At 46.5% G+C, this 23826-nt stretch overlaps 1 protein-coding gene across 1 annotated transcript in view; it reads right to left on the reverse strand.

The window, feature by feature from the left end:
* Nucleotides 1–15528, reverse strand: part of dnajc8 (DnaJ (Hsp40) homolog, subfamily C, member 8) — a 46950-nt gene extending 31422 nt beyond the window's left edge. Inside the window, exons 1-5 of the mRNA XM_070898407.1 lie at nt 15420–15528; nt 7188–7289; nt 4463–4519; nt 2333–2399; nt 384–478 (exon numbers count right to left, since the gene is read on the reverse strand). Of these exons, the coding sequence (XP_070754508.1) occupies nt 384–478; nt 2333–2399; nt 4463–4519; nt 7188–7289; nt 15420–15506 (408 nt within the window). The 5' untranslated portion in view covers nt 15507–15528. The remainder of the gene's footprint in view (nt 1–383; nt 479–2332; nt 2400–4462; nt 4520–7187; nt 7290–15419) is intronic.
* Nucleotides 15529–23826: the final 8298 nt, after the last annotated feature.

Consider the following 23826-nt stretch of genomic DNA (forward strand, 5'->3'; position numbering starts at 1 on the left):
TCAGTACCCCATTCCTGCTTTCTCTCCATACCCCTTGATACCTTTAGCCGTAAGGGCCACATCTATATCCCTTTTGAATATATCTAACGAACTGGCCTCAACAACTTTCTGTGGTAGAGAATTCCACATGTTCACAATTCTGAGTGAAGAAGTTTCTCCTCATCTTGATCCTAAATGGTTTACCCCTTATCCTTAGACTGTTACCCCTGGTTCTGAACTTCCCCAACATCGGGAACATTCTTCCTACAGTCTGAGATTTAATTGTTCTATTCTCGGACACACTTTCAAGCACAGGAGTCTGTAGGTATTTGTTGCCATCGCAAAATATACCAACCACGTGCGCCGCTCAGGATTAAGCCCAAGTGATTGAAATGGTTGCTTACATTGTGTTCTATTGTTTCCCTTGCTGCCTGTATCACATCGATAGCACGTTTCTTCTGCTCTGGTTCCTGTAACATCTTGTGAGCTTTGTCAACAGCTATTGGGAAGCGAAGAAAAGTTAGGATTTTGGTTACAAGAACATATGAATCAAGTTATGTCCTGCAACTCATTTCCTAAACAGAGTGTACATTCCCAGTGCCCCAGATATCCTATTGGGTAACAGTGATACGGTACTGAGCTGTGCAGATAAGGTGGTCCCAGATTCGATGCATAATTGGTGCCAAGCCAGCTGATCTCAGTGGGAGCAGTGGTTGGGTGCTTTGACACTGCCATTTCCTTTCTCTCCAGATGTGCAGAGACACTCCTGGGAGTAGCTATTCACAGTGTGTCAACAAGCTACTCTATCTGTCACACGCACCTTCCTGTAAGAATCACTGGATAGCAATCAGCAGGCACCCTGGCTTATTTTGCCTCCACTTAGCCCAGAGGCAATGCAGCCAACTGTGTGTCCCAACTACTGCTCCTGGCCAAGATCAGCAAACTCAGCAACAATGGGGAATCAAATCCAGGACATTCCTTGTCTGTGTAGCTTACTCGTGTACTATAAATCCAATGGGGAATTCAGGAGAAACTTCTTTACCCAGGAGGGGTAGAATGTGGAACTCACTACCACAAAGGGTGGTTGAGGTAAATAGCATAGGTGCTTCTAAGGGGAAGCTAGAAAGGAATAAAAGGTTATGCTGATATGAGCAGATGAAGAGGAGTGGGAGGAGGCTCGTGTGGAGCGTAAACACCTGCATGGACCAGTTGGGCCAAATGGCCGGTTTCTGTGCTGTTCCCACTAGGCTGTCACAGCAGGTTACTTTCTTATTTATTTCTCTTTCCATGTGAATTTTCTCCTCTCCCTACTTCTCCTCTGTTGAAGACATTGATTCCTAGCTGAGGTACAGGTCATCAAATGCCAGGCATTATTCAAATGTCCATTATAGACAAAAATAGAATCCATATGGATAGAGATAAAATAAAAGATCAATCACACCAATAGGTGTAATCTACAGACCACCTAATAGTGAACGGGAGGTGGAGGAAGGAATATGCAGACAAATTAGGGAAATTAATAAAAAAACAGAATAATAATCCAGGGGGATTTCAACTACCCCGATATTAATTGGACAGAAGAGGCAGGTAAAGGGGATAAGGGAATGGAGTTCCTACAATGTTTACAGGACTCTTATCTAAACCAATATGTAAAAAGCCCAATAAGTGAGGATTCGTTATTGGATCTAGTAATGGGGAATGAACCAGAGCAGACAAGAGAAGTAAAAGTAGGGGAACATCTAGGCAATAGTGACCATAATATAATACGCTTTAAGATGCTGATTGAGAAGGATACACGTATGACGTAAACCAGGTTAATAGATTGGAGAAAAGCTGATTTTGAGGAGCTGAAAATAGAACATGGGAAAATAAAATGGGCAACAATATTGGTAAACAACGATGTGGAACAGCAATGGGAAACATTTAAAACGCTGTTCAACAGAGTGCAGGAACAATATATTCCGCTAAAAGGAAATAAACTAAACACAAAATGAATAAATAAAGCCATAAGGGAACAATTGAGGATAAGGAAAGAGGTATACATTAAATACATGGACAGCAGGGGAATGCATGATAAGGGAGAATACAAAGAGATTAGGAAAGAAGTCAAAAAAACAATTAGGAAGGCAAAGAGGAACTATGAAATTAAATTATCAAGGAACATAAAACAAAATAGTAAAATATTTTACAGGCACATCAATTAAAAATAGGAAGGTTGGGATGGGAATAGGGCCATTAAGGGATAGGATAATGCCACAGGTTTGTGTAGTTTCCCAAATATGCACTATGAAGACCCACAAAAATCATAGCATTGCTGCGCATCTTATTCCTACCAAGGTTGTGTTTAATTTACCTTCGAAAGCCTTCTGTGCTCTTTCAGGATCATCTTGATTTTTGTCTGGATGGACCAAGATTGACAGCTGGAATTATGAAGAAAATTATTTATGATACGTGCATAAATCAAGATATTAGAACTTGATAGAAATCACAATTGTAGCAATTTTCACTCAGCGGCAGCGGATACACATTTCAATGCATGAAATACTTTAATCCTTCTCAACAACTTCAAGAGTATTCTTAATTTTTCCCTTTCTGCTCTTCACCCTTTGCCTTCATTCAAATCTGGTGTCCATTGGAATTTCCAATTCCTGATTCCCTCTCTGTTTGCTTCACAGCTTTCAGTGACCCAAAGCTTAAAGTGTTTAAACTCTTCCTTCTGCTTGCTCCTTCTCCACCGGCCCCAAGGAGAGAAACAAACCTATCCTTTTCCCTCCCCCATTTCAATCTTTGTTAAACAGAAAGGATCCAGAAACGCTCCCTGCAGATGCTGAATTAAGGCTGCCAAATAAACCTTAGTTCGGGTCTGCTTGCAGCACAGACGTGCTGGAAACGTGCATGGAACTTGTTGCAGGAAACAAGCACCCAGTGTGCACAGAGAGAGCAAATGGCACTCAAGAATAACAGCTCCCGACTGAGTGCAAAAACAATACCTATATGAAAATATTTGACAGGCAACTTTAAATACATAATAATTGCAAAGATATCTACATTGTGCACAGTAAAACCTGTGTTGACAAGAGCATAAAGCACTGCACTTAAATGCCAACCCACAGCAAGGATCAAGTATTGCCACCATATAAATTATTAATCCTACCACTGATCCTGATAGCTCAGTCAGCAACGATACTGCCTGGTATGGTACTGAGCTATAGAGAGCAGCAAGGTCCCAAATCTGATGCCTGGTTTGTTCCGAATTAGCTGCAATTGTAGTGTAACACTATAACATTTGCTCAGATTAGGAGGGTTTAAAAAAAAAGAAAATATGCCAGAGTTCTTGCTCCTGATCACCGTGCAGTGAGCAGTGCTGGAAAGTAAAGATGTGGATGCTGGACGAGGGTAGCCTGACGATACTCACAGTCGAGGCTCACAGCTGAAGAATGGCCACGTGGGCGAGGTACCGGAGGGCTGCTTGCACCCAGAGAACCAAACCCCAACATGAGTCAGCACCTTGAGATGGGGAGAAAATTTGGGAAAAGAAAGTGTAGATTTTCATAGGGTAGTAAAGGATATGCTATGTCTAGTGCATGATATGGCCCCAGTGAATTAAAATAAAACGCATTGCCAAATTTCTTTAACATGATTACATTACTTTTAATTCAATAACTTGCAGAAAACTTCAAAGTAGTAATGTTTCTTACAACTATGAGCAACAATCAGCATTAGTAATGTCAATTCCTGTTAAGTGAATAACTTGCTTCCCCACAAAATCTTCCTGAAGAGTACAGTGAAACATTAGCAAGGATTATCTGTCAGTTTCCCAGTTTCCTAAATTCTTCTTTGGCCAATTTATTCCTGAAGGTGTTGACTCATGCTGGAGTATGGTTCCACAGGCACCTGCAGCCCTTCAGTACCTCACACCCAAGGCTAGTCTTCATATGCAAGTCTAGACGGCAGCAGGCTATTCTACAATGGGGGCCATCACAGCCAAGCCCGCCCTTGATCTCACCTGACGTCCCCACGTGTGCACATCCCAACAGGAGTGCCAGAGCCCAACTGCTGCCCTGGCTGGGAATGGAACCGGGATTCTTCTGGTCCATATGGCTCAGTTACACTCTGCCGTCACCAACTGGGGGGCTGGGGTGGGGGGGGTGGGGGAGCTTTGATTGTAATTTCTGTTAACTTGCTGTAGTGTGGTATGATATATTATTGAAACAACAGATGTAATGCAACATATTATACAGACAATGACCGTGCGTAATTGGGGCTCTGAGCCAAATAGAATATATACAATTTGAAAAAAAAAAGTATTCACTTAACAAGAATTTTCAACCAAAACAAGATTCAGTTAACAAAACGTAATGGATGTAGATAAAAAAAAGTTTTGGAATTTTCATTTTTTATTCACTCACTTAAATGGAGCCGACTGTACCTAAGATCTGCTGCTATCTTAGCCTGTAGCATTGGCAAACAGAGATGTTTCTACCTGTCTGAACCTCTTTTTCAGCTCTTCATCTGTTGCTTCAGGGTCTATCTGCAATACCTGTGTAACAAAACATACGTTCATGACTACTAGAATGCATTCAGTGTTTATTTTTTTCGGCACCATTAGGAATTTGCTACATTGGAACGAGCTGACCGAGTTCGACAGTAGCTATGATAGCGATCTCCTCCAAAAGTAAGCATGTCACAAAGGCATTAATATTTATACATAAGTTATAGAATGTTCATTTCATTCATTAGAACCCAAGGTTGCTGAAAGTGAAAATAAAAGCAATCATGTACCTTTCTTCTCACTGCAGCCAAGCGGGGGTACAGTTTCTGCAAGGACACAAGTCGCCCGAAATCGGACGAACCAGCGTAGAAGATTTAAGCGCGAGTTACGTCCAGCGCAAACAGAGTTTCCGCGATCTTTTACGCTAATGTTTTTTAAACTTTGCACTGGAAGCCGGCCCCGCCCCCAGATCGAATTAACGAGCATGATGAGGTTCTGCCAATTGCGCCTGAGTGCAGCCCTTCGAGAAGGCTCTTCCAATAGTTGCTTTGCTGGAGTTTTCATTTTAGGTGCAAAGACATTAGTAGGCACCTTTTTAAAAAAGTTAAATATTTAATCAACTGAGATATTGACTAATGTACACCAATATAACTAGTAAGTGGCGCCGTTTTGTTCTTCAAAGTCATTTTCAATCATTTAAAATCGGGTTACTCACATTGGATATTAAGGGAATCAAGGGATAATGAGGATAGTGCAGGAAAGTGGAGTTGAGGTAGAAGATCAGCCATGATCTTATTGAATGGCGGAGCAGGCTTGAGGGGCCGAATGGCCGACTCCTGCTCCTAATTCTTATGCCCTTATGTTCTTGGGTGTTGGGACTAGAAACTGATTCAAAAAGCATATTTTTTTTTGTGACAAACCCATTTTCAGCTTTATTAATAAAACTGCACCAGGTTACCACTCTTAAATAGGTCAAAGAATATTTTTTAATGCAATGAAAGATCACGTTCTAAATTAGGAAACGGGTGCCGGTTCATGCAAGATTTTAAGTTTGTGATTATTCAAATTAGTTTTAGCAGAAACTTGAACCATAACTTCACTTTGGAAAACTAGCACAAGTTTGAGTACAATTTGCTCCACATATAAACAATAACTTGTATTTACACAGCGCCTTTGAAGTAGCAAAACGCCCCAAGACACTTCACAGGTATGTAATCATGCAATAAAAATTGGCCCTGAGCCAAAGAGATATTAGGACAGGTGACCAAAAGCTTGGTCAAAGAGGTAGGTTTTAATGAGCGTCTTGAAGGAGCAGAGAGCGAGCGAGCGAGAGAGTGAGAGAGAGAGAGAGAGAGAGAACGAGTGAGAGCGAGTGAGAGCGAGTGAGAGCGAGTGAGAGCGAGTGAGAGCGAGTGAGAGCGAGTGAGAGCGAGTGAGAGCGAGTGAGAGCGAGTGAGAGCGAGTGAGAGCGAGTGAGAGCGAGTGAGAGCAAGATCGATCATAGCGACTTGTATTAATATAGAGTCATGGGAGATAATTCCAGAGCTGAAGACTGAGACAGCTGAAGGCACGGCCACCAATGGAGCGGCGATAGAAACTGGGAATGAACAAGAGGCCAGAATGGTCATGTCTAATTTTTTTTGGGGGTGGGCAGCCCATTCAAATTTCCGCGGTTTTTCCATTGTAAAGCCAGCAAGCGGTCTGCACGGGACAGCTTAATAGTCGCAGGGCTGGAAGCAGTTACAGAGACAGGGACAGACAACACCACGGGAGGATTTCAACACAGAGGTGAGAATTTAAAATTTGAGGCGTTACTAGGCCAGGAGCCAATGTGGGTCGGCGAGCACAGGGGTAATGGGTGAACGGGACTAGGTGCGAGTCAAAATACGGGCAGCAAAGCTTGGAATAAGCTGACATTTACGAAGGGTGGAGATGGGAAGCTGGCCAGTCATTGGAATAGTCGAGTCTGGTGGTAACAAAAGCATGGATGAGGGTTTCAGCATCAGCTGGGCTGAGGCAGGGATGGAGACGGGTGATATAATGGAGGTGGAAGTAGGCGGTTATAGTGATGGAGAGGCTATGGGTCGGGAGCTCAGCTCAGGGTCAAATAGGGTGGCGAGGTCACAAAAAGTCTGGTTCAGACTGAGACAGAGGCCAGCGAGGGGGATGGAATTGATGGCTAATGAACGGAGACTGTAACAGTGTCAAAGACAATGACTTTGGTTTTCCCAATGTTTAACTGGAGGAACTTTATGCTCATCCAGTACCGAATGTTGGACAAGCTGCAATACCACAGAGGCAGTGGAGGGATCGAGGGATGAGGTGGCAATCAGATAGGCCTGGGTGTCGTCAGCACACACGTGGAACCTGATGTCGTCTTTCCAGATGATGTTGCCGAGGGGCAGCATGTAGTTGAGAAATAGGACAGGGCCAAGGGTAGATCCTTGGGGAATTTCAGAAATAGTGGGAGTGGCGAAGAGAAGCCTTTGCAGGAGATTTTCTGGCAATGGCTGGATCGAGAAGAATGGAACTAGACAAGGGCAGCCCCACCCAGCTGGTCGTTGGAGGAGGATGGTGCTGGTGTGGTCACCTGTGTCAAAAGATGCAGCCAGGTTGAGAAGGATCGTGTACCACAGTCAGTCACAGAGGATGTCAGGAAGTTAGGTATACAGTACTTCAAATTAGAAACAACTGCAAAGGTTGGAAATAGACTCACTTCAAATGGATTTAGATTGATGTAGGTGGATCCCGGTCTCGTCAGTCTTTCAATTTGCTGTTTTGGGGTCAGAACAGAGTCCCTCTTTTCAATCTGCTTAACCTGAAAGAACACAAAGGTTGCATTTACCAAGAATGATTCATTAAATTAACATTTACAAAGATATCTTTTATGGAAATGACACAAGTCAAATTGACAATTCAGCAGAACACTAGTATTCCTGGCCAGCTTGGAAAATGTATGACTTGTATTTATATAGCGCCTTTAAACAACAACAACTTATATTTATATAGAGCCTTTAAAGTAATTCAATGTTCCAAGGCATTTCACGAGTGTTATCGAACAAAATTTGACACCGAGCCACACAAGGGGATAGGTTTTAAGGAGCTTCTTAAAAGGAAGAAAGAGAGGCGGAGAGGTTTAGGGAGGGAGTTCCAGAGCTTAGGGCCCAGGCAGCTGAAGGCACGGCTGCCAATGGTGGAGTGATTAAAATCGAGGATACTCAAGAGGCCAGAATTAGAGGACCACAGAGATCTTGGAGGGTTGTGTGGCTGGAAGAGCTTACAGAGATAGGGAGAGGCAAGGACTATGGAGGGATTTGAAAACAAGGACGAGAATTTTGAATTTGAGGCGTTGCTGAACCGGGAGCCAATGTAGGTCAGCGAGCACAGGGGTGATGGGTGAGCGGGACTTGGTGCGAGTTAGGACACGGGCTGCTGAGTTTTGGATCACCTCAATCAAGTTTACAAAGGGTAGAACATGAGAGGCCAGCCAGGATTGCGCTGGAATAGTCAAGCCTAGAAGTAACAACGGCATGGTACAAAATAGATTGCAGTGACATTAACAAGATATAAATAGTTTGAAATACTGTCGTGTCACAAAGCATTATACTTATTGTGCAAGGAAAACAAAGACAGAGAAGGGGAAAAAGCCTCTTCACACAAACAGCAAATAAAGTGCAACCTACGAGCGCAACATCCCAATACTGAGGCAGCAACAGAACATTGCAACAGACGAAGGGCCATCGACCTGAAATGCTAACTGTTTCTCTCCACAGATGCTGCCTGACCCGCTGAGATTTCCAGCATTTTCTGTCTTTATTTCAGATTCCAGCATCTGGCAGTATTTTGCTTTTGTACTGCAACAGACTGAATGGGCCAAGAACAAGTTTAAAATAGGTGAGATGATTACATTGTTGGGCCAGCCTGCTGAGATTCAGGAGGTGTCAAGAGCAAAGGCTAAAAAAAGAAATAATGTGCCCTTCATCAATCAGGAAGCTAATTATTGTGCTGAGGGTCTTACTCACTTTATATTCTATATATGCATTCCAATATAAGATACATTCTAACCTGTATAATAGATAAGGGGGAGCCAGTGGATGTGGTATATTTGCATTTACAGAAGGCATTCGATAAGGTGCCACACAAGAGGTTATTGAACAAATTTAGGGCTCATGGGATTGGGAGTAATATACTGGCATGGATTGAGGATTGGTTAACGGACAGAAAACAGAGTAGGAATAAACAGGTCAATTTCGGGCTAGCAGCCTGTAACTAGTGGGGTACCGCAAGGATCGGTGCTGGGGCCCTAGCTATTCACAAACTGTATCAATGATTTGGACGAGGGGACCAAATGTGATACAGGTGCAGCGTCGAGAATCCGGCGTTCCGGAATGTTCCAGAATCCGGACCGATCAGTGGCAGGGTTGTCAGGAATCCAGATCCGACGACCTTGCCGACCTCAGGCCTCACTGCCCTTACCTCAGGGCCTCCTCTCCGGCCCGCCCGACAACATCCTCCTCGGCGTGGCCAGACGGCCCGAACAGCTCTTCGGCGGGAGCCGGAAGGAGCCGCACTGCCGCCATTCCAGTGTTTATTTTGTTTGTTGTCGCCGGACTTCCCAAAATGAGGAATAATGGAGCTGGATTCAGAGATTTCTGTTCAAACCGTTCATTTTAAATAAAATTCAAACTGAGAGTTTATTTTTTAAAGTTGTTGTTTGTCCTTCGAGACAGTGGCTCTTAAACTGAAAAATCACCAGGGACATTAACCCAACCAAGTAACATGAATCAAACTATAGTAACATTTACAAAACAAAGTAAAATGAATCCAAGTACAGCAACATTAATGAAACTTTATTAGTGATGTGCTTCAGCACTTCAGATCCTCCGTCTGTTGTGGTGAACGTTACTTTTTTCTTCTGCACAGCAGTCACTCCGTTAACAAAAACCAGGGCTGGAGATAAACATGGGTATCATCCATGATGTCAGCATGCGTTAGGTGCCGAGCTTATATCCGTTGCAATGTGCGAGTACTCTCACCCTGATCTTCGCGAGGAAAGAAACGAAAGCTGTGCAATTTAGATTTTTTGGGATCTGCTTTGGGTCCGCCTGCAAGGACTGTATTCGATATAGTGCAGCAAAGATCAAGTCTCTCATTCAGAGTTAGGTATAGAGCATGGACAGCCAGCACTGAACACCATATTCTAAAGTACCTGTTTGACTAAAATTGCACTGAGCAGTGTCTGCATTGAAGCAAATGTTGGAAGGGAGTGAAGGGTTATGGGGAGCGGGCAGGGGAAGTGGAGCTGAGCCCAAGATCAGATCGGCCATGATCTTATTAAATGGCGGAGCAGGCTCGAAGGGCCAAATGGCCGACTCCTGCTCCCATTATGTTCTTATGAAACACACAGGTTAGTATCTGTAAAGAGCAGAAACACAACACCAACTATTGATAGCTCCAGTAAAATGATCATGGATTTAGTCCTAAGACACCAAGATCATTTGACTGATGCCAATCGGCATTGTGCACGTATTTCAGATTCCGACAGGGAACAGCTGCAGACAAGAGCCAGTCAAAATCTAAATCTGAGTCAACAAACACGCAATGCTACTTCGAAACAGTGGGCAGAGACACCACCGCTAACATTTGCCAAGCCTCTTGTCCAGTCAAAGCACCATTATGAGCTACCCAATATTCCAACAGACACTGAACACCTAGCTGGTTCAGAACAGAGTTGGTGCAAGATTGACCTAGTTATGACATTTAACAACTGCCTCACTTAGAATATCTGAAATACTGTCTCGGGTAAGGGGTTTACAAACATAAGCTACAATGCTCACACAGTGAAACACAATCCAACCAAATAACAACTTGTATTTATATAGCGCCCATTTAAAACTGAGATAAGGAGGAATTTCTTCTCTCAGAGGATTGTAAATCTGTGGAATTCGCTGCCTCGGAGAGCTGTGGAAGCTGGGACAGTGAACAAATTTAAAAGACAGAGATAGACAGTTTCTTAACCGATAAAGGAATAAGGGGAGCAGGCAGGGAAGGAAACCTGAGTCCATGATCGGATCAGCCATGATCGTATTAAATGGCGGAGCAGGCTTGAGGGCCGTATGGCCTACTCCTGCTCCTATTTCTTACGTTCTTATTAACGTAATGAAATATCCCAAGGCGCTTCACAGGAGTATTAGGAGATTAAAAAATGACACCGAGCTGCACAAGGAGAAATTACGCCAAAGAGGTAGGTTTTAAGGAACATCTTGAAGGAGGAAAGTGAGGTAGAGAGGTGGAGAGGTTTAGGAAGGGAGTTCCAGAGCTTGGGGCCCAGGCAACAGAAGGCACGGCCACCAATGGTTGAGCGATTATAATCAGGGATGCTCAAGAGAGCAGAATTAGAGCAGAAATTAGGGCAGAAATACCCTGCAGATCAAACTCTAAATTAACAGATTGGGAGACAGATCTCCCACCTGTCCGGTCAATGCAACAATCTGTCTTCCACTCACTAAACCCTGTTTGACCTGAAAGTTGGGGTTCCTTCAATAGCTCGGTATCAGCCAACAAAAGATCAACAGGCCGTCAGCGGGTGTCAATCACAACATAACCAAAGTGCTGCTCCATTTCTGAAGTTGCATGTTCAGCCATGAACTCATTGAATGGCGGTGCAGGCTCGAAGGGCCAAATGGCCTACTCCTGCACTTATTTTCTATGTTTCTATTTCACAGATGTGCAACTGAAGTGTTTTTAAATTAATTTAATGATGGGATGAGAACAGATGTACGTTGATCCAGCCACTTATCGGCCAGATCTGACACATATGAAATCAATAACATTCTAATGCAACAATTTGATTACTGGACTCAACAACTTGACTCACAACAGCACTCTCTTCTTCGAGTCAGAATGTTCTGGATTCAAACCCTACTCCAGGAATTGGCCACATGATCTAGCGGACATTCCAACAACAACTTGTATTTATATAGCACCTTTAATGTAGCAAAATGTCCCAAGGCGCTCCACAGGAGTATTATGCGTTAAAAATTTGACACTGAGCCGCATACAAGTAGAAATTAGGGCAGGTGACCAAAAGCTTGGTCAAAGAGGTAGGTTTTAAGGAGCGTCCTGAAGGAGGAAAGAGAGGTAGAGAGGTGGAGAGGTTTAGGCAGGGAGTTCCAGAGCTTGGGGCCCAGGCAACAGAAGGCACGGCCACCGATGGTTGAGCGATTATAATCGGGGATGCGCAGGAGGGTAGACATCTCGGGGGTGGGGTGGGGTGGGGGAGGAGATTACAGAGATAGGGAGTATTGAAGGAGTACGGCAATGTCGGAGGTGGCATCCTGGAGATTAGATGGTAAACCAAGGCTCCATCTACCCATTCAGGGGGGAAGGTACCAGTGCACTCTTCAAAAAGGAGCAGAGCAGTTTGCCACAGTCCTGAGTCACCATCCACAGCTCAAACCACCAACAAAAGAACGAGTCATTCATTTAACAGACTGTTTATAAAGTGGCTGCTGCATTTGCCTCCACAGGAGTCAAATCGCCGGCAGTTCAAGAGTAAGTCATTGATGGTGAATGTGGCGAAGTGTGACATAAATACAAGTTTTTATTATCGTGGGTGGGTGCATGGGGAGCTGAGCGAGTGCACATGGATCAGCCATTGCACCATCAGCTGTGTCGGCAGCAATCGTGCCTGAAGTCAGAGTTGCCATTTATAAAACTGACCAGAGGAGCTCCCAGAGAACCGAGACTGGTCAGATAACACACTACTGGAGCTGTTCCAGTTTTGAAAAAAGAAATTGCTTTGTCACAAAGTTATGATTCAGAAGGATTCAAATCCCACGCCAGGATATAATGCAGCAGCCATACCAATCCAAGATTGAGGGAGGACCACATTGTCAACACTCCTTTCAAAAGCACCCCTCTTCATTCAATCTTACTCACTGCACACATACGGGAAACACATGAGAGACAGTGTAATTATTTTTAATTGGTGTTAAATGTCATTTAGCATTTGTCTTCCCAACTGTATGGCCAATCCAAGCCCCTCTGTAAATCCATTGCTGCCTCAGATTCCACTGCTCCTGGTTTGCATCATTGACACATCTGGCAAGCCGGAGTTTTCCTTTGATAACCATGCTGATAGATACAGTGGAACAAGCACTAACTGCCCGCACCCCTTCCCTAGAGAGCTCTGTTCAACATCTTCAACCAGTTTGCCTCTCGTGTGATGCTTGGAGATCATGGCCTTCAAAAACTCTGCCACCCACAAGGACAGGCCTGTAACGAGTAGTTCAACCATTGCCGTATTATAGACCAACCGTTCTCTTCAAGCACAATGCGAATTTGAAAGAACATTTAAAAATATTCAATACTCATCTTCCTAGGTGGTCCCTCGAACGAGGATGACTTGCTTCCACACGAGTTCACAGATGTTTCAATGAAGGACCCGATATTCCAGTCCTGAACTCCAATTGAAGGGTGGAAGGTGCCTGTGCGTGGATTTTTTTTAACGTGTGGTGACCGTTGCACACCAGCCACCACACGGGCTTAACCAGGATGACTGGAGACCAGCTTTGCTGCACGGACCGAGTGCGCAGACATATCGCAGTGTGGGCTGGCCCGTGCTGCCCCTGGGCCCTCGACTCTTCTGGGCCCTGTATCCTCATTTGCCACACCTCCACCACGATCTCTCACCGCTTCTCCGTCACAAAACACTCGCCGCCTCGATCTCTTGCCGCCGCCCCCCCCCCCCCCGGCCACGATCTCTCGCCGCCCCCCCCCCCCCCCGGCCACGATCTCTCGCCGCCCCCCCCCCCCGCCACGATCTCTCGCCGCCCCCCCCCCCCCCCGCCACGATCTCTCGCCGCCGTCCCCCCCACCGCCGCCACGATCACCCGCCGAATCTCAGCCACAATCCCTCAACGCTCCTCTGCCTCGATCACTCGCCACACCTCCGCCACGAACTTCCCGCTCCTCTGCTGTACCTGGGCCCCGCCAATGTTCCTGCCCACGCTCCAAACAGCGACCTGGGTCCTGATGACATCACCCAGTCACCCACCTCGAAGCCGTCGCACACTTGGAGCAGCTCGCGCTGGAAGTTGTAGTGATATTCTGTGGTTACATCCGAGGCAGGGTGTCCCTGAAGATGGAGCACACTGTGTCCACCGGTACGCTCGCGGCCTTCCACGAGAGGTGGGCGCCGGAGGGACTAGAGTGCATCATCACCCCCGGCAACCAAATTTAATTTGAATCACATAATGTCTAAAGTTTAATTTGTTTATTTGTCGGTTTAGTGCCCCTTTAATAAGGGGGCACTTGTATTACACTGGATTTACAGGTACAACTCAATAGATGTCGTGGTATTCCGCTCCAGCTCTCTTTATAGCCCCGACCCGTGGATTCAATACTATTCTCACCCAATAACCTGTACTTTTCCCAGCAGATATCACTTGACAGTGATCAGGAGAGGCAACCCTTGCTGATTCCTCCCCTCCCTAGCCGGGGACATAGAGGCAAGCTTCACTGCCCCAACTGGGATCTGCAGAAGCCCCAGGCATTAATCCCAAAACTAGCCCAGCACCACACCAGAAAGTGTATTTACACACCAAGCTTTCAAATGCTTTCTCGAGGCACTGTATAAAAGAGCCAGACATGAGAAATTAAGATTAGTTGCTTATCTCTTGACCCGAGTGCTTACTACATTCTAAATTTAGTCTTAGCTGTGGCTCAATGAGTCACCTCTGGATCAGAAGGTTGTGGGTTCAAGTCCCACTCCAGAGACTGCAGCATAAAAATCTAGGCTGACACTCCAGTGCAATGCTGAGGGAGCGCCGCGCCGTCGGAGGGGCCAGTACTGAGGGAGCGTCGCGTTGTCGGAGGGTCCAGTACTGAGGGAGCGTCGCGTCGTCGGAGGGTCCAGTACTGAGGGAGCGCCGCGTTGTCGGAGGGGCCAGTACTGAGGGAGCGCCGCACTGTCGGAGGGGCTAATACTGAGGGAGCGCCGCACTGTCGGAGGTGCCGTCTTTCGGATGAGACATTAAACCGAGGCCCCATCTGCTCTCTCAGGTGGACGTAAAAGATCCCATGGCACTGTTTCGAAGAGGAGCTTGGGAGTTCTCCCTGGTGTTCCGGGGTCAATATTTATCGCTCAGTTAATATCAATAGATGTTATCTGGTTATCACATTGCTGTTTGAGAGAGCTTGCTGTGCGCAACTTGGCTGCCTCGTTTCCCACATTACAACAGTGATTGCACTTCAAAAAGTACTTCATTGGCGGTAAAGCGCTTTGAGAAGTCCTGAGCTTGTTAAAGGCGCTATATAAATGCAAGTCTTTCTTTATAAACCATATACATTACATAAAATATTACTCAAAATATGTTATCGGTTTGCATTTAACAGGACATCTGGAAAAATGCAATTATTGGGCGAGGAAACACACTGAGGAAGGGCTGGGAGCTTCCACCGCAGACAGACTGGACAGGCAGACCCCCGGACATAGACCCACACAGAGACCTCCTCCCCACCCACACTCACACACACACACACAGACCCCCACAGACACAGACAGACCCACACACACCCCACCACTCACACACACATAGACCCAGACCCACACACATGCACAGACCCACACTCAGTCAGACCCACACACCCCCCACCACACACAGACCCCCCCCCACACACAACCCCCCCTACACACACACACAGACACAACCCCCCCTACACACACACAACCCCCCCACACACACACACAGACACAACCCCCACACACACACATAGACCCACCCCCCCCACACACACACACACACACACACACACTCGGGCGCCCCTCAGTCCCAGGCCTAGGCCTCAGGCTGCTCGGGCCTTTCCTGGGGAATCGCCCGTCACACCGCGCGGGACGGCGGGGCCTTGCTGGAGCCGCTCCCCCGCTCCCCGCGGCCGCCCTTACCTCGGTCAGGAAGAGTTTGAAAGCCTCCTCGCCGCCCGTCTCAGTGCCGGGGGCCGGGCCGCCCGCCGCTCCGCTCTCCGCCGCCATCTTCCCGCGCCACGTGACCCGCCCTCCCGCCGGGTGATGGACAGGAGCCGGCCCCGCGCTGCTCAACACAACCTGCAGCTCACTGCTTCCTGCAACTTGCTCAATGCAACTTGTTCAATGCAACCTGCAGCTCACTGCTTCCTGCTCCCTGCAACTTGCCCAATGCAACTTGTTCAATGCAACCTGCTCAACACAACCTGCAGCTCACTGCTTCCTGCAACTTGCCCAATGCAACTTGTTCAATGCAACCTGCTCAACACAACCTGCAGCTCACTGCTCCCTGCAACTTGCTCAATGCAACTTGTTCAATGCAATCTGCTCAACACAACCTGCAGCTCACTGCTCCCTGCAACTTGCCCAATGCAACTTGTTCAATGCAACCTGCTCAACACAACCTGCAGCTCACTGCTTCCTGCAACTTGCCCAATGCAACTTGTCCAATGCAACCTGCTCAACACAACCTGCAGCTCACTGCTTCCTGCTCCCTGCAACTTGCCCAATGCAACTTGTTCAATGCAACCTGCTCAACACAACCTGCAGCTCACTGCTTCCTGCAACTTGCCCAATGCAACTTGTCCAATGCAACCTGCTCAACACAGCCTGCAGCTCACTGCTTCCTGCTCCCTGCAACTTGCCCAATGCAACCTGCTCAACACAACCTGCAGCTCACTGCTTCCTGCTCCCTGCAACTTGCCCAATGCAACTTGTTCAATGCAACCTGCTCAACACAACCTGCAGCTCACTGCTTCCTGCTCCCTGCAGCTTGCTCAATGCAACCTATCCAATGCTCCCTGTTCAATGCAACCGGCAACTTGTTCAATGCAACCTGCAGCTCACTGCTCAATGCAACCTGCAAATCGCTGCTCAATACAACTCTTTTGGGGGGGGGCTACAAAATAAACATTAGATCGAGTCCCCCCCCCCCCCCCCGATCTGGGGGACATTCCAGACACTTATAACTGCCCTCTTTTTTTTCCTTTTGTGATTTTTTGGGGGGCATTAAAATCATATAATTTACAAGTGCCCCTATAAAAGGGGAGGGGGACACTAAAATCCCCGGCAATTAAAACAAATTAAACTTTAAAACATAAAATCAAATTAAAATTTGGTTGCCGGGGGTGATGATGCACTCCAGTCCCTCCGGCGCCCACCTCTCGCGCTGCTCAATACAACCTGCTGCACCCGAATGCATCCTGCACCTCAATGCCCTCTGCTCTGCTCAGCTCTCCTTGCAAGCAAAGACAACATGCTGCCTGACCCGCTGAGCATTTCCAGCAGTTTCTGTTTTTATTTCAGAATTCTTAAAATGCATTCAGGATAGCTTTTTTTTTACTTAGTCTGTAGCAAGCCCAACAAGAGCAGGTAGCAGGGTGGGGGTGGTTCTGGACTGAGTTTTAGGGAATGAAGTTGGGCAGGTAGAAGGGGTATCAGTGGGAGAGCATTTTGGAGGTAGTGATCATAATTCAGTTGGAATCCAGAGGCCTGGACTAACGATCCGAAGACGTGAAACTCTTTTAGAGTCTACCTGCAAAACATAAACATTAAACTGTGCCACCCGACCTGGGTGACACACCAGACATTTACAAGGCCCTTTTTTTCCTTTTTTTGGTTTTTTTTTTGTGTTTTTCTTTTTTTTTTTGGGCACTAAAATCACAATTTTTCCCCAGTGCCCCCTATAAAAGGGAAGGGGACACTAAAAGCACCGGCAATTAAAACAAATTAAACTTTAAAACGTAAAATCAAATTAAAATTTGGTTGCCGGGCGTGATGATGCACTCCAGTCCCTCCGGTGCCCACCTCTCGCGGAAGGCCGCGAGCGTACCGGTGGACACCGCGTGCTCCATCTCCAAGGACACCCTGGACCGGATGTAAGAGCGGAAGAGAGGCAGGCAGTCAGGTTGAACGACCCCCTCGACCGCCCGCTGCCTGGACCGGCTGATGGCACCCTTGGCCGTGCCCAGGAGCAGTCCTACGAGGAGACCTTCCGAAGACGTGAATTCAAATCCCACCATGGCAGCTGGGGAATTTAAATTCAGTTAGTTAAATAAATCTGGAATAAAAAGCTAGTATCCGTAATGGTGACCGGTTTGTCGTTAAAAACCCATCTGGTGCATTAATGTCCTTTTGGGAAGGAATCCTGCCGTCCTTACCCGGTCTGGCCTATACATGACACAGCAATTTATTTATCTTAACTGCTCACCACCACCTTTTCAAGGGCAATTGGGGCTGGGCAATAAATGTTTTGAAAAGTAATGGAAAAGGATAAAAATAGATCAGGAGTTAAAGTTTTCGATTGGTGAAAGACCAATTTTACTAAACTGAGATCTGATTTAGCAAAAGTGGAGGGGAAACAGCGACTTGAAGATAAAAAAAAGAAAAGAAAGACAATCATTTATATAGCGCCTTTCACGACCACCGGACATCCCAAAGCACTTTACAACCATTGAAGATTAGTCTTATATTATTCCCAACTCTGTGAACTTTTATCTTGTGCAGTAACCTTTTATGTGGCATCTTATCGAATGCCTTCTGGAAATCCAAATACACCACATCCACTGGTTCCCCCTTATCCACCCTGCTGTTACATCCTCAAAGAACTCCAGCAAATTTGTCAAACATGATTTTGCTCTCATAAGACCATGCTGACTCTGCTTGATTGAATTATGCTTTTTCAAATGTCCCGCTACTACTTCCTTAATAATGGACTCCAGCATTTTCCCAACAACAGATGTTAGGCTAACTGGTCTATAGTTTCCTGCTTTTTTGTCTGCCTCCTTTTTTAAATAGAGGTGTTACATTTGCGGTTTTCCAATCCGCTGGGACCGCCCCAGAATCCAGGGAATTTTGGTAGATTTTGCAACCAATGCATCCACTATCTCTGCAGCCACTTCTTTTAAGACCCTAGAATGCAAGCCATCTGGTCCAGGGGACTTGTCCGTCTTTGGTCCCATTATTTTACCAAGTACTACTTCATTAGTGATTGTATTAAGTTCCTCCCTCCCTATAACCCCTTGATTATCCACTATTGGGATGTTTTAGTGTCTTCTACCGTGAAGACCGATACAAAATATTTATTCAACGTCTCTGCCATTTCCCTGTTCCCCATTATTAATTCTCCAGTCTCATCCTCTAAGGGACCAACATTTAGTTTATGCACTGTCCCTGCCCAGGGTGGGACAGGTTTGCCGCACGCTCTTTCCACTGCCTGTGCTTGATTTCTGCATGCTCTCGGCGATGAGACTCAAGGTGCTCAGTGCCCTCCTGGATGCACTTCCTCCACTTAGGGCAGTCTTTGGCCAGGGACTCCCAGGTGCCGGTGGGGATGTTGCACTTTTTCAGGGAGGCTTTGAGGGTGTCCTTGAAACATTTCTACTGCCCACCTTTGGCTCGTTTGCCATGAAGGAGTTCCGAGTAGAGCGCTTGCTTTGAGAGTCTTGTGTCTGGCATGCAGACAATGTGGCCTGCCCAGCGAAGCTGATCAAGTGTGGTCAGTGCTTCAATGCTGGGGATGTTGGGGTGAGGTATGGGAGGGCTGGTGACACTGGTGGAATGGTACTCCAGTAAGGAGTCGATGCTTCCAGGAGCGGAGGAGAAGAAAGTAGAAAACTGGCAGATAGTTATTGGTCAAACATCATTCCTTTCCCACCCCTCTTAAAATGTCACAGTAAATAATCAGGCCTGCACACCTCCAAAACGTAGTGAGAACATTTTATCAGTGTTTAAAGACATCTAGCTACAGTTATACGGGGTATTGGTGAGGCCACACCTGGAATACTGCATGCAGTTTGGGTTTCCATATTTACAAAAGGATATACTTGCTTTGGAGGCAGTTCAGAGAAGGTTCACTCGGTTGATTCTGAGGGTGAGGGGGTTGACTTATGAGGAAAGGTTGAGTAGTTGGGCCTCTACTCATTGGAATTCAGAAGAATGAGAGGTGATCTTATCGAAACGTATAAGATTATGAGGGGTCTCGACAAGGTGGATGCAGAGAGGATGTTTCCACTGATCGGGGAGACTAGAACTAGAGGGCATGATCTTAGAATAAGGGGCCGTCCATTTGAAACTGAGGTGAGGAGAAATTTCTTCTGAGAGGGTTGTGAATCTGTGGAAGTCGCTGCCTCAGAGAGCTGTGGAAGCTGCGACATTGAATAAATTTAAGACAGAAATAGACAGTTTCTTAAATGATAAGGGGATAAGGGGTTATGGGGAGCGGGCGGGGAAGTGGAGCTGAGTCCATGATCAGATCAGCCATGATCTTATTAAATAGCAGAGCAGGCTCGAGGGGCCGTATGGCCTACTCCTGCTCCTATTTCTTATGTTCTTATGTTTTAGGCAGGAAACCCTGCAGATCAGTGGGATCCAGAGAGTGAGGTAATTCCAGAAACAAACCAAGAAATCTTATCAATGAAGCCAGCACGTGAGAGGAATATAAGATTCTCGTGACCTTGTGCTGAAGATAAATTGTTACATTTTTACATGTTGCAAGAATGTGTGGGAAGGAAAGCGTGCAAAGCAGTCAGATATTATTCCGATGGGTATTGTTTTCCCCGTTTTGAAGGATTGACTCTCTTACTGGGGTTTTGTTCCAGAAATGCTACTCGCCCAGCTCGTGGCCCTTTCCCCATGTGAGTCTTGACAGTGTGTGTTTTCAGGGCAGTCACGGAATGTGGGCATCACTGCCACCCTCATTACCCTCGAGAAGGTGGTGGTGAGGCGTCTCCTTGACAACTGAGTGACTTGCTGGGCCATTTCAGAGGCCAGTCACCGGCAATAATGTCCGACCCTGAAGGACATTAGTGAATCAGATGGGTTTTTATGACAATCCGGTAGTTACATGATCACCATTACTGATAGGGATGTGGTTGTGGGCTACAGTGGGAAGGCCAGAATTTATTGGCCATCCCTAGTTGCCCCGAGAAGGTGCTGGAGGGCCCTCTGCTTGAACCGCTGCAGTCCGTGTGGTGAAGTTGCTCCCACAGTGGCGTTTGGTGGGGAACTCTAGGACTTTGACTCAGCAACACTGAAGTAATAGCAATATACATCTACATCAGGATAGTGTTTACCTGGGAGGTGATGGTGCTCCTGAACTGAGCTTCAATTGGACTGTAGCTTTACTGTCTTTTAAGAGCATAAGAGCATAAGAAATAGGCCCCTCGAGCCTGCTCCACCATTCAATAAGATCATGGCTGATCTAATCATGGACTCGGCTCCACTTCCCTGCCCGCTCCCCATAACCCTTTATTCCCTTATTGCTCAAAAATCTGTCTATCTCCACCTTAAATATATTCAATGACCCAGCCTCCACAGCTCTCTGGGGCAGAGAATTCCACAGATTTACGACCCTCTGAGAGAAGAAATTCCTCCTCGTCTCAATTTTAAATGGGCGGCCCCTTATTCTGAGACTATGTGCCCTAGTTTTAGTTTTTGGATGAGATGTTAAACTAAGGCTCTGTCTCTGTCAAGGGGGTTGTAAAAAAAGATCATGGCACTATCCAAAAGAGCTGGAAATTCTTCCAGTAACCTGTTCAATATTCTTCCCTCAACCAACACCGCCAGAAACAAGCTGCACTGTTCATTTATCCCGGTGTGTAAGTTCACAGCCGGTGTTGTGTGCACCAAGGGACCGCACAACCATTTCCTGGATCCCTACACGGTGTCATCATCATCATCATGGGCAGTCCCTCGGAATCGAGGAAGACTTATTTAGGTGGCTGAACAGTCCAATACGAGAACCACAGTCCCTATCACAGGTGGTACAGATAGTTGTTGAGGGAAGGGGTGGGTGGGACAGGTTTGCCGCACGCTCTTTCCGCTGCCTGCGCTTGGTTTCTGCATGCTCTCGGCGATGAGACTCAAGGTGCTCAGCGCCCTCCCGGATGCACTTCCTCCACTTAGGGCGGTCTTTGGCCAGGGCCTCTCAGGTGTCAGTGGGGATATCGCACTTTATCAGGGAGGCTTTGAGGGTGTCCTTGTCATGTTTCCTCTGCCCACCTTTGGCTCGTTTGCCGTGAAGGAGTTTCGAGTAGAGCGCTTGCTTTGGGAGCCTCGTGTCTGGCATGCAGACAATGTGGCCTGCCCAGTGGAGCTGATCAAGTGTGGTCAGTGCTTCGATGCTGGGGATGTTGGCCTGGTCGAGGACGCTAACGTTGGTGCGTCTGTCCTCCCAGGGGATTTGTAGGATCTTGCGGAGACATTGCATTTTCAAGGTTAGCAGTTATACGTCCAAACCGCACTCGAGAGACCTCAGAATATCAGCAATGCCATGGGAGATCCACCAGGAACACAAATAAATTCCCTGCCTAAGAGCCAATGATTGGCTGACTTGGCAATGGAGCTGTGTTCCATTAAAACAGTTCATAAATAATATTTCTCACATTACAACAGTGACTACACTCCAAAAATACTTCATTGGCTGCAAAGCGCTTTGAGACATCCAGTGGTCATGAAAGGTGTTATATGAATGCAAGTCTTTCCTTCCAGTTAAAGCCAGACTTGGCCTTCAGCCACTTCCTGGCCCGACCACTTGATGGCGATCTACACAGTAAAATAAATACCTAAAATCAGTCTTCGCAAACATGTCGCCGGTCAAACCAACAGTTTTAGATTAACTCGTTTTAGATAATGGGGTCTGTACGAAGTTTCTACGGACCTGGGAAGGCATCGGAAAAGCCGGTTTTCAGCGCACAATGCGCATGCGCAGAAAACCGGCTTTTCCGATCTGTCACGCTCCAACGCACAGCGGGAGCGAGGACATTTGCACGGGCAAGATTGCGGGATTTACCCAAATCTTGCACAGCAAATGTCCTCAAAAATCTTGCGCCCGAAAAAGCAGGCGCATAGCCGATTGTTACAGGCGCAAGAGTTTAAAAACCTAGAAAAAACATGATTATAATAAAAATTTTAAAAACATATTTATGTTAAAACCCCGCCCACTCAGGTAATGTTATTTTAAACCCTAATCCTAACTTTTTTTTTAAAATCGACAATTTTTTTTCTTGAAAAACATGTACAGTATAACAACTTTAATTTCTATTAGTGCATTGTGTGAGGTGTTTTTTTAATGTTTTATGTGTTTTGGGGTTGTTCTCATTCATTGCAATAGGAGCTTTGTAACTTACAAAACTCCCATTACAATGAATGAGAAAATACTTACCTGTGATTGGGTGCCCAGGTCCACGTGACTCCTGCGCACGTCCCTACGAGCACACGCTGTGATGCGCTGGGAGAGGAGGCCTGTGGACCGGGATCTCGAGCGGACACAGCAGCTTCAGGTCAGTGCGCATTTTATGTTTCTTATTTAGTGCTTTGCCCGTGAGAAGTCCTTGAGAGGAATATCTGTCTCACAGTTTGAAAAGAAGCACATTTGGGACTTGAGTATAGCTTGCACAGATTTGCAGTTTGCCAAGTTGTGCAATGCATTTTTCAATTATTAATTTGTGATATAATTTAAAAAACACTCCAAGTTATGTAATCCATAATGAAATAATTTCATTGTGATTACATATTCTATACAACTATTTATTTACTACAGCAATTTTAGTATCAGCTGAATGAAATTGCAAACTATCTAATTTTACATTCACCACACGGACTGCAGCGGTTCAAGGCGGCGGCTCACCACCACATTCTCAAGGGGCAATTAGGGATGGGCAATAAATGCCGGCCTTGCCAGCGACGCCCACATCCCAGGAATGAATAATATAAAAAGATAATCATTTGGGGGTGGGGTTGCATAATTTTCTTTCTCCTCTCCTGAAGATGCTGACTCATGCTGGTTTCATTTCCACTCAGATATGAGAACTCTGGCGGGTTGTTTTCATCCCTAGATCAGGATCCTGAGGTCAATAATTGTTAAAGTTAAAAATACACTAATTCTGGACATCCGGCGGGGGGGGGGGGGGGGGGGGCGGGGAATGAAAATGCAGGAAATACACAGTGCACCAGTCAGCATCTAAGAACCAAAGCGAGATTTACATTTAGGCGGAACCCTTCATCAGAAGATATTATTGGTTTTTTGTTTTTCTGGAAATTTTAGTTCAGCTAGACGTTCCTCCTTTCCCTGGGTTCCTGGAGACGGAGCAAGCGGGGTCGTTGGCGATGGAGCTCGTGGTGTCCCTGGAGATGGAGCGCGCGGTGTGTCTGGGGACGGAGCGCAGTGCGTCTGGGGACGGAGCGCGGTGTGTCTCCGCGGTGGGTCGGGGGACGGAGCGCGGGGTCTGGGGACGGAGCGCGATGCCCCTGGGGACGGAGCGCAGTGTGTCTCCGCGGTGGGTCGGGGGACGGAGCGTGGAGTCTGGGGACGGAGCACGGGGCCTGGGGA

Source organism: Pristiophorus japonicus, chromosome 14 (genome assembly GCF_044704955.1).
Source record: "Pristiophorus japonicus isolate sPriJap1 chromosome 14, sPriJap1.hap1, whole genome shotgun sequence".
Taxonomy (NCBI): Eukaryota; Metazoa; Chordata; class Chondrichthyes; family Pristiophoridae; genus Pristiophorus; species Pristiophorus japonicus.